This window comes from Pezoporus wallicus, unplaced genomic scaffold (assembly GCF_028554395.1).
Source record: "Pezoporus wallicus isolate ANWC-B61680 ecotype Strahan unplaced genomic scaffold, APGP_CSIRO_Pwel_v1 scaffold_6362, whole genome shotgun sequence".
In the NCBI taxonomy this organism is placed as follows: Eukaryota; Metazoa; Chordata; class Aves; order Psittaciformes; family Psittacidae; genus Pezoporus; species Pezoporus wallicus.
This window is the reverse complement of record NW_026637663.1, coordinates 379,703-394,612: the sequence shown is the minus strand read 5'-3', so window position 1 is coordinate 394,612 and position 14,910 is coordinate 379,703. Positions and strand designations below refer to the sequence as shown.

Here is a 14,910-nt window from a genome sequence, read left to right as displayed (position 1 = left end):
TAAACATGAAGCCACCCCATAATGTCTGTTAAAATGTCTCAATCCTGAAACAAGAAATTCATCTCTATCTCCTTGATAGTGCTTCAATCACGTATTAATTTCATATCACATGTTAATTTCTTAATTCTTGCCATTCTTCTTTTTACTGTTTGCTTCTGTTCTGAGTGTCAAGATAGAAGCCTGCTGCAGCTGGTGTGCATGAAGAGATGCATTTGAGGGAAGTGTCTCAGCAAGCACAGTGTGCAGAAGGAGGCGGCAGCAAGAGCAAGGGAAACAAAACTAATGAGAGGTGATGTCAGGTGCAACTATTACATGGATGAAGGAGGAGTTACTCTGCTTTACACGCTGGCAATGATAATTTGTGCCTGACTGCTGACCAGCCTGGTGTGGGTAGTGGTGGCATGGCAGGTATCGGAGCAGACAAGGAGTTGCATTTTGATGAGCTTAGGGCCCATCACCTCAGGAAAAGGAGGATAGAAGATAACCTACTATTATTAGGGAAGCTGGACATTAAGGGTGCTTTGAACTAACGTTTCAAAGCACCCTTATAATATAAGAATAAAATTTGCATGTAATCTTGTCTGTCAAAATAATGAGCGTGTGAAAGAGCTGGTTCTACTTGTGATAGATACCTACTTTTTAAGTATGTTGGAATGTATATTTGCATAGATGCAACTTTTTTGTTACACACACATATTTTAATTTTTTTACATAGAGGACTTCCTTGGTTGCTTGTCAGAGAGAGGGATCCCAATATGTGCTTTCAAGTTTATTTTAATTTTCAAAAGGAAAAATGTAAATTGCATTCAGATTGCTTTTCCAGAGATGCTTTATTACACCTTCTTGACAAGGATTTCAGGGCTTTACAGTGAAAAATTAGAGGAAAAAAGATTATATTGCTGATGGTGAAAGATTATATTTCTGATGGTGCACTTTAATTGTAGAATTTTGAAAAGGGAGTTTGTTTTGATTTAAAGATAGGGCAAGATTTCATCTGAATTAGGAAAAGCTTACACAGCTCTGTGGTTTAATATAAAGTTTCTGGGTCTAGGGTGACTGTGCTCTGAACTCAGTTGGGTGCATCAGTTATTTCATGTAACTGATGCAAAAGCTTTGATATCAAACTGTACCATTATTGTGCGTTCTGCTTATTGTACAGAATGTAGAACTGTTTTAACCATGCTGCAGAGAGCTTGACACAATTTGATTAGAACTATTTTTGTAACTCTGTCTGTAAAGCTGTATAGCTTAATGACTTAACCCTCAGATGCCATAAAAATTAATAGAAAGTCTTCTATTGAATCAGTTTCATCTATATGTTCTCATTGTTCTCACAGTGTCCAGCTATAGCGAGGTCAAGGGAACCATGACAACCCTTCAGTATTCTCTAAAATAGCTGTTCTCAATATAAAAATGTCATGACTTCTACACTAAGTATTTTATGCCTTACCCTGAATATCAAGGCAAGCACTGGGCTGTTTGGCCTCATGCTTCTGTCTCATTCACATTTCTGACCTCGCTGACTGTCAAGACAGGCTTTGAACCCGTCACTTCATGGATGGTGGAATTGTTAGTTCTGCTGAATAGAAGATTGTCCTTTCTAAGCCCTAGGAAAAGAAGAGAATGTTTCTGTAGCAGCTTGTTGGGTTCAGTTTTAATGGGAACTGTTTTGAAGTTAAGCCAGAAGGCCAAACATCAGCCTTAATCCTGGCAGAAATAAATTGCTGCCAAGGGGCAAGATCAGAAATAGGTAAAAGACACAGTTGTTATCAAGCTCCACAGGTTTTCCTTATGCATGCCTGTCATCATTATGCAAGTCAGTATTACTGCAGGAAATTGAGACACAAGCCCTAGACAGAGAGGTAAACATAGGTGTGACTCTTATTTTGAGAAGGTTTGGATCTGGTTTAAATCTGCCTCCTTAGAAGGAGCTGTGGAGGAACGTGAAATACCGTGTCAGATTAATTACCTGTAGCCTGAATTCATGCATTAGTATATTTTGGGGTGCAGAGAGGTACACTGCTAGTACAAGGTTGCCTAGGGAAGAATGCACAAGTTACTCAAGCTTTCATGACCCTGTATTAGGAAAAATATCTAAACTAGGACTGGGATCTTAGTCAAAATTGTCCCATGCGAATCTGAGCAACCTTTGCTTTCTAGGTAAGCTAGTTCTGCTTGACTTTAAACAGCTTATAGTTTGCTATGTAGGTATGAAGTCCTGTTGAAAACGGTGTTTATTAGGTACAAACGTGTTTCCTTTCAGTACATGTTCTCATTTCAGCACTTTTTAGTCCCTCCTGCCTCTTACCCTTTTCCCTTCCCCAAACAAGCCTGTTTGCTCTGGCCCACGTCCTGGCTTTCATTTATGTACTTCTTACAGCTATCCAAACCAAAGGTATTATTGAAATGCGGGGCCGTGTTCCACAGATTTTTGGTAGGCGTCCCTGTTAAGATCAACTGCCAGCAATAAGCTGCTAATGTTTACAGTGACTCTCCACACAGTAGTCCTGTGTTTCAAGCATGGAAATGGATTTTTCTCATCTTGGGCTGTGACGGTCAAAAATATGCCTTTGCCTAGAGCATGACTGCAGAGCTGTGAAAGAGCATCTTCCCTTTGTGTGTGCCCTTTCCATGTACATTTATACTTTAATAGGAAAAAGTCAGATCTTTTCCCTTATGGTTTCTGACCTCTTCCTAGCCTCCCAGTTTATGCATGTGCTGTGGCCATAGCTGATTAGTTTTTAAGTTAGGAACTTGTATAGTACATTGTGTGCTGTAATCCACATTGCCATGTGCAGATGGAGACCCATCTGTCTCCCTGACCAAACAGGCTTGTGGCATGCATGCCTTTTTTTACAGTTTTGAGATTTGTGCAGTTGCATAGATTTCACCTGATGTCTTAGAGAGTGAGCACATACTCTGATATCAAGACCTCTTTCCTGGCTTTCCTAACAGCAGTTGGAATAGGACTAGGATACACTGGAATATGTAGTTTTGTAATACATTTTTGCACAATCTGAGATAGAAAAGCACAAACACAGGTAGCTTTTTCTAAAGCTTATTCTTCATGGAAATTTATGCAGAAAGTATGTATACTGTGCCAGTGCCTGGTATTTTGGTTTGTATGCAGGTTCATGAAATGTATATGTTACCTAGCAAATTCCATTATTCCTCCTTAGCTAATAGTGTGTGGTTTTTTTATTACTAATATTTAAATATGAATGTGTTTTTACTTAAAATTTATTTCCAGCAGAACTCTCTGACAGAACATTTTTCCCCTTTACACTTGCAGATGTCAGATACAATGGATTTTGCCAGCACATTAAACTAACTGATGTGCAGTGACCGATAAATCCTAACTTTATAATAAGTGTCAAATCGTTCCAACTTTTCTTTGTAGTCACTCCATTAACAGGAATCCCGATGGATTCCTTTGGTATTCACATGCATATCAGAACTAATTCTCTGGGAATTCCAGGGCAATTCATCATTTACTCTGTGTTTTATGATGCCAGAAAATGTTGCATGCATACATTATAAGATGGAAATTTAGGAACATATTTGACAACAGAAAATAGAAATCTGAGGTAACTTCTGTTTTCATTATAATATTTTATTAAATCTTCATTTTACATTTAATCCTTTAAAACTAGTGGGTTGTTTACTTTCCTGGCTATGAGACTATTCTATGGAAAGCTGTCAGGCAGTAGTGAAGTCTTAGGAGAAACATGTTCTAGCTTTTTACAAATAAATTAAAGCATTTCAGGAATTATATTTCTGCTCACTATTTGTGTTGCTTATGAGTTTTTTCCACCAGAGATCTGTGAGGTTATATAGCTGGAACATCGCAGTTTGTATGGTAATAAACATAACTGGTGCAAAGCAGTCTTCATGGTAGGGCTTTGTTTAACTGTGAAATTTGTAACAAAATGAGAAAGAGTTTATTATGAGGTCTTGGTTTTAAAAATATTACTGACCTAAAGCAGTTAAGAGCCCATCAGTTGCTACTGAATTACAGATACAGTGGTAGGAATAAATTTGAAAGCTGTGGAGCTTCTTTATTACTCTCATAAGCCATTTCAAGTATGGGACCTATGTCAAAATGAGACAGTGGTGCATAACTGAAGACATTATACATTTCAGTGGTTTATGATTTTTGGTATCAAATAACTGTATGCTTATTTTCCTACCCGTGAAACTAAAATGACAGGCCATGTTTGCTTAGACCTTGTTGTATTAGTATTAAAATTGAGACCACAGTGTAGGGCTCTTAATAGGAAGACTTTTTTTTCTTTTATCTTAAAAATCATATGCAAGCCAAATGAGGAAAGCAAGAAAGCAAAAGGAACTTACTAAAATTAACATTGGCTTTTATTCTTTATGCATCCATAATATGTAATTCTTTATTCATCAGTAATATTTAAAAATATTATTAGTTATGAATGCTTTTATTATTCTATTTTATAACAAAGCTGGGGATATTTTTAAGATATTTTGGACAATTCCTTTGACTCTGTAAGGGAATGAACAACTTCTCAAGTTAGAGCTTATGCTTTGCGTATAAATATTTTAAAGTACCCCCCAAAAAATAGTACATAGAACTGATGGTGATTTTGTGTGAGAGTTTAGAATTGTTTGGACGAGGTAGCAGTCGATGACTGGACAGACAAAAAAACGTAGTTCAAAATTCATCTCGTTAGTTGTAGTTTGATCTCTAAAGTAGATCCCCTCTGCCATTATCAATGGGTTATAAAAGTAAAGCATCTTCTCTTTTAGTTTTGCCACACTTTTAATAGCATTTGAGGAATAAAGGAGGTGGGTGGAGGATTCCTACATATAACTGTATAGAGGAATAAAATTAGAGGTAATATAAGTCAGTCATACAATCTTTTGTTAAGGAATGGCATCATTTTCTCACATGTCACATGAGTGGATGCTGCAAGGTGTGAAATACTTGCTGTCTTTGGCTTGGATTGGTTTGGTTATCTGTGTTTCTTTCAGCAAGAGTAATGCTTTTTGGATACCTGTACACATAAGCTCATAAAAGAAGCTCTTTGCCACAGAAAGAAATGATTCAGTTGGCATCTTCCATTACAACTTCCTGGCAAGCTGAGATGTAAATGCAAATGTTTGTATTTTTGTTCTCATTTTTCAAAGCTAGAGACTTCAAACCCCAAAGCTGTCTGCATCTAGCTGGGAGGTTGTGTGCTGCTTTTGTGGAATGGTAATCTCCTAAAGCTAGCTGCCCTTGGTCTGGTAACCCAGCAAAAGTGTATGGCAGAGTTGTGATATGTTTCAGTTACCAGTTCTCATCTCCTAAGATCTTGTGGTTTTTCTGTTCCTTCAATTTTTTTTGGACATTAAGCTTGTGTTCACACAGGACTAGTCTTCCCCAGAGACCTGGCATGAGCTGTTTGGAGCATAGCCCTAATGTGAATCCGGAGCACTGACAATTCCTTCTGTCAGTCAGGCTGATGCCTGCAGCTCGGCTTCTCTGGACAGTGCAGCACGGGCGGACAGGGTTGCTTGTGAATAGGCCTTTCTTTGTAGTCACGTGCTCACTGGCAGTGGGGCCACATGCGTTCCACAGGCTTTAATTGGGTCTAGCAATTGAGCTAATTTTGTTAGGGGACAGTTGCAAGCCTTCAGCCTTTTAGAGACCATCTTTAAAAAAAGCACAGCAAACTGCATGCTAATGTAAGTGAAAAATGAGCATTGTCAGATCCATTGAGCAGCACCACTGGTATCCTGGAGCAGTCCATGACCATGCACCAGAGGAGGTGGTGGGAAGGTGTGCAGAGAAGCACTGGAGTGTGCTGCTGTCGTCGCCTCAGCTCCACACAGCTCTCATAAGCTAAAGTTCACGTGGTATGTTTGGATCTGGAGTATATCACTCAGTCATAGAATCAACTAGGTTGGAAAAGACCTATAAGATCACTGAGCCCAACTGTCAGTCCAGGGCTGTCAAACCCAACACTAAACCGTGTCACTAGGGGTAAACTGATCTCCCCTTATGGCTGCCCCTTATGATCTCCAGTCACAGCCACCCCTCATCTGCCCCTTCACAGTGGCCCATGCTATATAGCTGCTGCTCCTATGCCTTGTGGCCATACCTCATCTTCCCACAAGATCTCATGGTTACCCCTCATGGCCCATGGCTGCCCCTCACGCCCCATGCCTGCCCCTGCTCTCACCTCATGAGCTCACCTCACAACTACCCTACCTTTCCCCTCATAATCTTCCCTCATGGCTGCCCCTGCTCTCTGCTCACTATCACTCCTCATCGCTATCCCCTCTGTCCCCTCATGATATCCCCTCAAGGCTGCCCCTCCTGCCTTCTCACCATTTCCCCTCACAGCTATCCCACCTCTCCCCTCACAGTGGCTCCTCCTGTCCCCTCACAATCATCCCTCACAACCACCCCTGCTCTCCCCTCACAGTCTGCCCTCATGGCTGCCCCTGCCCTCCCTTCATGATCTTCCCTCGCAACTGCCACTCCTCTCCCCTCACAAACTCCCCTCAAGGCTGACCCTGTTCTCTCCTCATCATCTCCCATCATGATGTCCCATCATGGCCTCTCCTCCTCATGGCCATCTTCACAGGTTGTACCTGTATCTGGGCACGTTTACTCTATGAAATATAACAGTTTTCAGAATGGAAGGAGAAGACGGACTGATAAGGTAGAAAGGTAATTTCATACTGTTCTAATAAAGCAATAGTTTCCCCTCTTGTCTGTGTATTATTACTGTTTCCAGCTCCTATACTCTTAACTGGCAAATCTTATCAAGGAACAAACAAACTGGCTGGGGAAGACACTCCGAAGTGGGCATTTTTTTGTAACCCTTAGAGAGGGATGTTACGATGGAGTGGCTGCAGTTCAGATGTCATGCCATCTGTTTGGAAGTCATACAGGTTTTCTTACTGTCTGCAACAGCAAGCAAACAAAGGCTAAGTTTTGGGGTTGCAGCGCTGTAGCATTAGTTAATCCCTACTGAGGGTGCAGACCTAGTGAAAGCAGCTCATTGTGCCTGTGGGATAAGCAAGCATGCCCTCAACCAGTGGAAGAGTGTCCAGGTTCACAGGCAGATGTGTGGAGGTTGTGGCACGGGCAGAAAGTCAGTTTCTTTCCCAGTTTGCTGGAAAGCAATGGATGGCAGAGAGGTGGCTGGAGGAAGAGTTATTCTTGCTGCCCACTGAGCAGGTGGTATGCCTGCTCTGGAAGAAAGGCAGGGTAACGCTATTGTGGCTCTCAAAAGATGTTGTTTATATGCTTGTTTAGCGGTGTAGAAAGTTGTTTGTCTGAAGCTCTGGACAATCTGAAGTTCCCAGAAGTGTATTTGCAGTAAGGAAACTGATCTTTTGATATTTGAAAAATCTCCTGTTTGAGATCTTTAGCATGTTGAGAGATAGGAAAAAGAGTAAAAAATACATAGGTATGTATATGTACCTTCATAGAGGAGTGGGTGTGCATACATATATATTTAGCGTAGTTAATTTGCTTCTCTTGCTCCAACAGGTGACATGCAAGTTATTTTCCACCTGTACTGTACTCAGAAGTTTTAAGAAACTGCAGGCTGTTCTGAATTTGGGGAATGTGGAATTTGAGATACCTATTGCATGTGTGGAATTGCACTTTTTTTAAAAAATGAGTGTGTTTCACAGAATCTGAGATTTAATAGGTTTTCAATTTGATTTAAACTGGAATGGGGGGAGGGGTGTTTTCAATTCTCTGGAAGTTCTACCTTATTAGAACAGAGCTGCCTCTTCTGCATAGTCAAGAACCCTGAAAGTAGGACCACATAATTATTTCCAAATGGCAATTTGGTATAGATAGTAAGGTGTGGCTTCTAATTAGAAGATTTCCTCCTAGCGTGTATGCTAAAAGTTTGCATTGCAATGTATATATATTATTAGCATTAAATTATTTCTTAATTGCTCAGTTTTTTTCTTAATATTCAAGAGATAAGTTTGTGTTGCGTCTGTTAACAGCAACAAGGAAACAACACTCTGCAGTGTATTCTTGCTTTTTCAGAATATACACATAGCATAGATTGTTTCCTTTTAAAGAATGTATACAGTAACATGTGTGTTCTTTCATAAGTTAGGCAGATAGAGAACAAAATTACTCCATCCCATCTTTTGGACCTATTTTAATTGTGTGCATGTTGTACCAAGCAAAATGGGTAACTCCCCCTGCCCACCCCCTTGTTCAGTCCTCTGTGGCATACCTACCTGAAGTTTAGAAGGATTTCTCATGCTGCTTAAAATTCAGCCTCTTTTTTGTTTTGTTTTGCATTTTTCCCCTTATTTATCCATCATTTAAAATGTATTAATTTCAGGCGTAATTAACAAATGATTACAATTAGATTCCTGGCTGTATCCAATTCATTAACAATGTAGCAATCCTGCCTAGCAGCCCCTAGCTCCTGGGACTGCGCAAACCATGTTTCTGCCTCCAATATATCTTAAAAGACCAACTGGCAGAGTGTCTTTGTGGGCGGCATAAATGTGCCTGTTAAAGTCATTTGGCTGGAATTGTTTGCAGTCTGGCTGATTGTGCTTATAGGCAAGAAGTTTAATATTTTAAATTGCTGTTAGTCATTGTCAAAGGAAGCAGGGCTACTCCCAAGTAAATAAGGTCAGTGAAATGTACGTAATGACCGATTATTGGATGAGTGGGCAGCTGCTTGGGAGAACCAGGTGGAATATGAATGCATGTTGGGTGGGAAGGAATTGAGGCAGATAGTGCCTGGGGATATGTTGTTCCACTGTCGTGCATTGCTGTCCCTGCCTTCTCTCTCTGTGTAGGAATTAGCAATGTCCCACCTGTTTCTGAAGAGCTGCTGTGGTATTGCTTTTCCAAACTGCTCTGGCATGTTAGCATGCTTGGAGCTAGGGATTGAGAGGATGACCCAAGAACTGTGTGCTGGATGTGGTGCAGGAAGGGGGTCTCTCTCAGAGTTGTGCTGGTACTGTTAAATTAGAATTTTAAAATTAACCTCTTTTTTTCTTCTGTCTCCACCATAGGATGGGTCACTGGGAAATATTGATGACCTGGCACAGCAGTATGCAGACTACTATAATACTTGTTTCACGGATGTGTGTGAGAGGATGGAAGAGCTGCGCAAACGGAGGGTTTCCCAAGACCTTGATATGGTATGTAGAGAAATTACAACTTCATTAACAAATGATTGCCATTCGTGCCTCAGATGAAGAATCGGTATCTCAGCTTGAAGGTTCTACACAGGGAAATTAACTACGTGATTGTGTTCATGCACACAAACATTTCAGCCAACTCAATTAAACACTTGGAAATTAGTAGGATTAGTTGTTTCTCTAGGTATTTGTTATGATTCATTAAGCCTTGGAGTCTGCATTTCTTAGCTCTTCTTTAATTAAAGTACTTTTGCTTGCTCATATTTGCTTGCAAACTTCAACTCTTGGAAGTCAGATCATGTCTGATGAAAGTGTTCCCTTGCTCCAAGATGCTTCAAGTGTGAGCACAACAAAACTGTGTTCTATTTTTCAATTGCACTGTATGAACTGTTGAAGTACTGCTTCTCAGAAGTCCAAGGCGCATACTGGTTTCAGGCTCCCAAATGTAAGCAGTCTTCAATTTTGTTAACCCTTTTCCATTATTATGCATTACAGAAACTGTAGCAAGGGACATTGGGTCGCTGAAGCCTTAAGAGTGGAGGGACCTTGGGAGGCCTGTGAGCCAACCTTCAACTTCAAGCAGTGTCAACACTAAATTCAGACCAGGTTGCTCAGGGATTTATCTGATTGGGTGTGAAGACCTCCAAGGATGAAGACTTTGCAGCCTCTCTGAGCAGCCTGTTGTACTGCTTGACTGTTTTAACTATGAGCTTTTTTTCCCCTGATATTCTATGCAGTAGCCCCATGACAATTTATAACTGTTGTCTCTCATTCTCATGCCATGCACCACTTCTGTGAAGAGCCAGGCTCCACCTGTTTGATAACCTCTCCATGGGTACCAGCAGGCTGCCAGTAAAAGCCTCATTGAAGGTGTCTCTTCTCCAGGATGAATCTCCTAGCTCTTCTTGTAAAGCAAGGGCTCAAGTCCTTGAGCACTTTGGTGGCCCTCCACAGACCTACTGAAGTTTGTCAACACATTCCTAAGCACACAAGATTGTAGAGTTGGAGGTGGTAGTCCAAGAATGGTCTGAGAGGTGCCAGGGAAGGGGAAGGATTACTTCCCTCTATCTCCTGTCTACACTGCTGTTGACATGGTGTGTGATGCTGCTGGCTGTCGTTGCTGCCCTGGCATGCTGCTGGCTTGTGCTAAGCCTACTGTCCTCCATGCCTTTTCCACAGAGCAGCCCTGCCCTCAAGCATATTGACTGCAGCCTGAGGTGGGCATCATCCATTACCTATTTCCTCCTGGGGTATCTAGCAGGATAGGCCGCTGTACTACTCTGCTTGTACTTGACTTCCAAGTACAGCACGTTAAACACTACTCTTAAAGCCCAACTAGATGTTTTTTCATCTGTGTGGACTGCCTGGGGACTCCCACTTTAGCTGCAACTAAAGGTGACTATGGGTCACCCACATACCTCATTTTTTGTTAGGTTTAAGAAAGAACCTCTTAAGAGGCCTGTTGCAAAAACATCATGTGTTTTCACTTGCTGGACAATTTCCTTACTGTCCTGTAACAGTAGTGAATGTTTGTCAGTACTTATGGTATACGTCTGGGTATTACTGGTTTCTGTGTTTTTTTTCATTGCAGACTTCTTTGTTAGTTTTCATAACATTCATCGTGATCATCTGTGACAGAGAAAAAAGCGCTTAAGTCTGCTTTGTTAGGTCTTTAGTGCTAAGTCTGTGTTTCCCGAAAGTATCGTATGTTTTTACGTACAGACTTACCGGTATTTCCTTCAAGTCTTGTCTCTCAGAAAACAGGTTACTGAAGGAATTTTTTTTTTTTTTTTTTGTGTGTGTGTGTTATTTTGTCACTTACAGTTTTGCTCTGGTGGTGACTTTTGTATAACAACCAAAGTATGGTTAATACCTCTACTGAGGCACAGCACTGTGGCAGAACCAGCATGGGATCTGACCACAGTTCTGCAGTTCCTTTACCAGATCAAATCCTTCAAGACAAATCTGGGAACTGAAGCTGTGTGTCTTCTACCTTTGCTTCCTTGCTTCCCCGGATCCTAGTACTGACTACCAGCACAGAGTCTTTTTTCAGCAGCTGTACATGATGACATGGATTACTTAAGGCTACTTTCTTATTGGGATTCCAGTTTAGCAGCTGAGAGGCTTCCAGAGCTTGGATGGACTACAGACTATAGTTACACAATGAATGGCTGCAGAGAAACTCATCTCCTCTGTCCCACTGAAGCTTGCTAGTTCCTTCTTTATTTTTAAATGGGAAAAAAAGAAGTATTTTGCAGATCTGTTGCTGTCAAGAAGTTCCAAGTGTTAAACAAAAGGCTATTACAGGAAAGCCCTTTATAGACAGACCCTTGAAGCTTCTGTTCAAAGAAGCTGATAGCACAGAACTGTGGTTCTCATAAAAACTCCCATGCTCATTGTGCCTGGTATTCTGGGTAGCTGTTGGCAGAAATGAAACCGTGTTTCAAGGCACTCTTGGAAGGCAGCTCCTGTGCTGGGTAATGAAGTGTGCCTTATGGCAGGAGAGGACTCCCTTCCATTTAGACAGATGGGCCTAATTTGGCTCCCTTCACTTCCGAAGCTGCAGAAGCCAGGCTGGAGAAAGCCATGTGAGCTTAATTAACTCACATCAAAGGTGCAGAGCTTCACGCTGGTTTAAATGGATGTGAGCTAACCCAAGATATATCAGTGAGTGATTCACTAGCTCATTCTGCTTGAGAGAAGCTACAGTTAGATAAAATGGCTATGGGAAGAGACATCTGGAGATTCCTTTTCAGTGACTCTCGTACTGCGTTTGCTTGCTCTATTAGTCCAGTGATGACTTCTTGAACTGTCAGGTCAGAGAGAAGGTATTGCAATTGAAAATTAAATCAGTGCTCAATTTTTGCTACATCCATCACCACCACAATACAGTTTCTGGATATCAGATAGCCATTCTGCTGATAACACATAAGACTGTAGATATTAGCTCACATCCACAACAACAGCATTCAAACAGTGGTGACTGCAGCTGAAACTCACTCTCAAGAATAAGTGGGCAGGCTTGACTTGTGTACACAGGTAGCAGGAAGTGGCTATATTGACTGGAATGTATTTTTGGTGTAATAGAGTAGTAGGCTCTTTTATAATCTGCTGTACAGACAGGAGTTGGTTTAAACAGCAGAACTATTGAAGTGACTGCAAAACTACTAATGTGAAAGTCAGTTCAGAAGAGTGACTCATTTGTTGTGATATTTTTCCTCTCTTTACAGTTTGAAGAAAGGTGATGTATTTGCAGAGGGTTTGGAATAGTGAGTGGGGAGTAATGCTGGTGAAAATGCTAGAGCATCTCACAGATGTGCTGTGGTAGCAAAATACATGCACCCGATAGCAAGTATATGCAGCCCCAAAATTGTTATGCACCAGTATTATTGGGCTGTTAGTCCAGCCTGGCTTTGTTCTGTTGTACACTGCTCTCCTGACAGGGGTGAGGAGGGACAGTTCTGTATATATACCTTCTCTTCCCAGCAGTGTGGCTGTGTCGGACCTGGAAGTAGGCAGTACTTCTGGGGATTTGATGGAGTGAAGGTTACTGATTCATGAGAACCATGTACCATAGGATAAACCCAACTCCTGCGCAGAGATTGGGTTTAAATGAAGAGTAAGGGAGTGGGGTAGGGGAGGTGTAAGTCTCTGTTGACAGCTATCTCAAAACTACAGATCCCATGTGCAAAAAGTATCATAAAGCAAAAGGTACTGGGATACATCTTTTAGATTTTATAATCATGAAAGATCAGGCAGTCAGCAGCTGTGATGTAGCTGGGAGGCTGCAGCTTGCTTTTTGGATGACAGTCTGCCTCTAAAATGCATTATGAGTCATAAATAATATGTAGTAGAAACATGAAAGGCCAAAGTTAGGTTTGGAGCTGCTTTTACTGAACAAAGAGTGGGTCACCCCAGGGGTTGAAGTGTCCTCTAGAAGTTGCCCAGAGAGGCTGCATCAGGAGGGCAGTGCAGTAACAAAGAAGTGTCTGAGCTGGCAGAGCTTTGCCAGGAACATGTATTTCACACCGGCTCGCCCAGATTGCCCTTTGTAGCGTGTCCTCTGGAAGGACAGAAATATGAAGTGTTTATTGCTGCTTCTGTACACGTTGAGATCATTTTAAGCTATTTGGGAGCAAGTGTTGATATCTTGATTATATTTTGTGCTTTCTAATCAGCTCTCCAACCTTTCCTATCAGACCATGGCCATTTCAGTCTAGATATCCTGCTCTGGAGTTGAATTTTTAAAAAATCACTTGGTAAAATTGTTTGGGAGAGCAGCATATCTTGTAACAAAACAGTAGCTGCAGATGAAGCTGAGCACAGAGTATTTTGCCAAATAGGAGTTCCGTCAAGGATTGTTAGTTGTCCCTAACCACAGTAACTGCTTTTTGCATTTGGAATTGTGCCTCTGTTTTTGTAATGGAGAATGTGCTTGGGTTTGGACATTAATGTTTGTGAACAGAATGGGAGTTGCCCACATTTCCTAGCATTTGGCTTATTCCTGTGCGCCATGTGGCTTTCTGGCTGAGGAAGAACTGCAGTCAGAGTAGCTATAGTGGATTTTCAGGCCTATAATGAATATATCACTGGTAATACTGAGCTGGACATCTGCTAAAATGCAGTTACAGCCAGAAAAGTGACTCTGTGAGGATGACACTTTGGTACGGCTTGTACAATATCCTCATCTCTAAACTGGAGAGACATGGATTTGATGAACAGACCAATTGGTGGATAAGGAGTTGACTGGATGGTCACGCTCAGAGTTACAGTCAACAGCTCGATGTCCAAGTGGAGACCAGTGAGAAGTGGTGTTCCTCAGGGATCAGTATTGAAATCGGCCACATGGACAGTGGGATTGAGTGCATCCTCAGCAAGTTTGCCAATGATACCATGCCAGCAACACCATGCCATCCACAGGAACATTGACAGGCTTGAGGGGTGGGCCGGTATGAACATCATGAAGTTCCAAGTGCAAGGTCCTGCACCTGAGTTTGGGCAATCCCAAGCACAAATACAGGCTGGGAGGAGAATGGATTGAGAGCAGCACTGAGGAGAAGGTCTTGGTTATGCTGGTTGACAAGAAGCCAGCAGTATGTGGCTGCAGCCCAGAAAGCCAGCTCTGTGCTGGCCTGCATCAAAAGAAGCATGACCAGCAGGTTGAGGGAGGTGATGAGAATCCCCCTCTACTCCACTGTCATGAGACCCCCTCTGCAGTACTGCCTTCAGCTTTGGGACCTAAAACACAAGAGGGACGTGGACCTGCTTGAGCAAGTCCAGAGGATGGCCAAAAGATAGCCAGAGGCCTGGAGCACCTCTTGTATGGAAACAGGCTGAGGGAGTTGAGCTTGTTCAGCCTGAAGAAAGCTGCAGAAGGACTTTAGAGCAGCCTTCCAGTACCTAAAGGGACCTACAAAAATATCTGGAGAGGGACTTTTTACAAGGGAAATACAAGAGGTAGTGGCTTAAAGCTGACAGAGGGTAGATTTAGATTAGATATTGGGAAAAAAAATCTTCACTGTGGGGGTATTGAGATACTATAACAGGTTGCCCAGAGAAGTTGTGGATACCCCATACCTGGCAGTGTTCAAAGCCAGGTTAGATGGGGCTTTGAGCAGCCTAGTCTAGTGGAAGATGTCCCTGCCCATGGCAGGGAGGTTGGAATTGGATGAGCTTTAAAGTCCCTTCCAACTTAACCATCCTGTGATTCTGTGATCTGCTTCCTTTGTATCTTCAGAATCATAACTGCTTGGC

The 14,910-nt window shown here is 41.9% G+C and overlaps 1 protein-coding gene across 6 annotated transcripts in view; it reads left to right on the top strand.

Annotated features, from left to right (window-relative positions):
* LOC130597904 (SAM and SH3 domain-containing protein 1-like) overlaps positions 1-14,910 on the top strand; it is a 535,467-nt gene that overhangs the window by 431,127 nt on the left and 89,430 nt on the right. For 4 of the 6 annotated variants that reach the window (XM_057406828.1, XM_057406827.1, XM_057406830.1 and 1 more), the window contains one exon: positions 9,028-9,156. In XM_057406828.1, the coding sequence (XP_057262811.1) occupies positions 9,028-9,156 (129 nt within the window). Of the gene's footprint in view, positions 1-5,494; positions 5,698-6,669; positions 6,689-9,027; positions 9,157-14,910 lie in introns of those variants that run through there. The other 2 variants (XM_057406831.1, XM_057406832.1) reach the window with 2 other exon arrangements.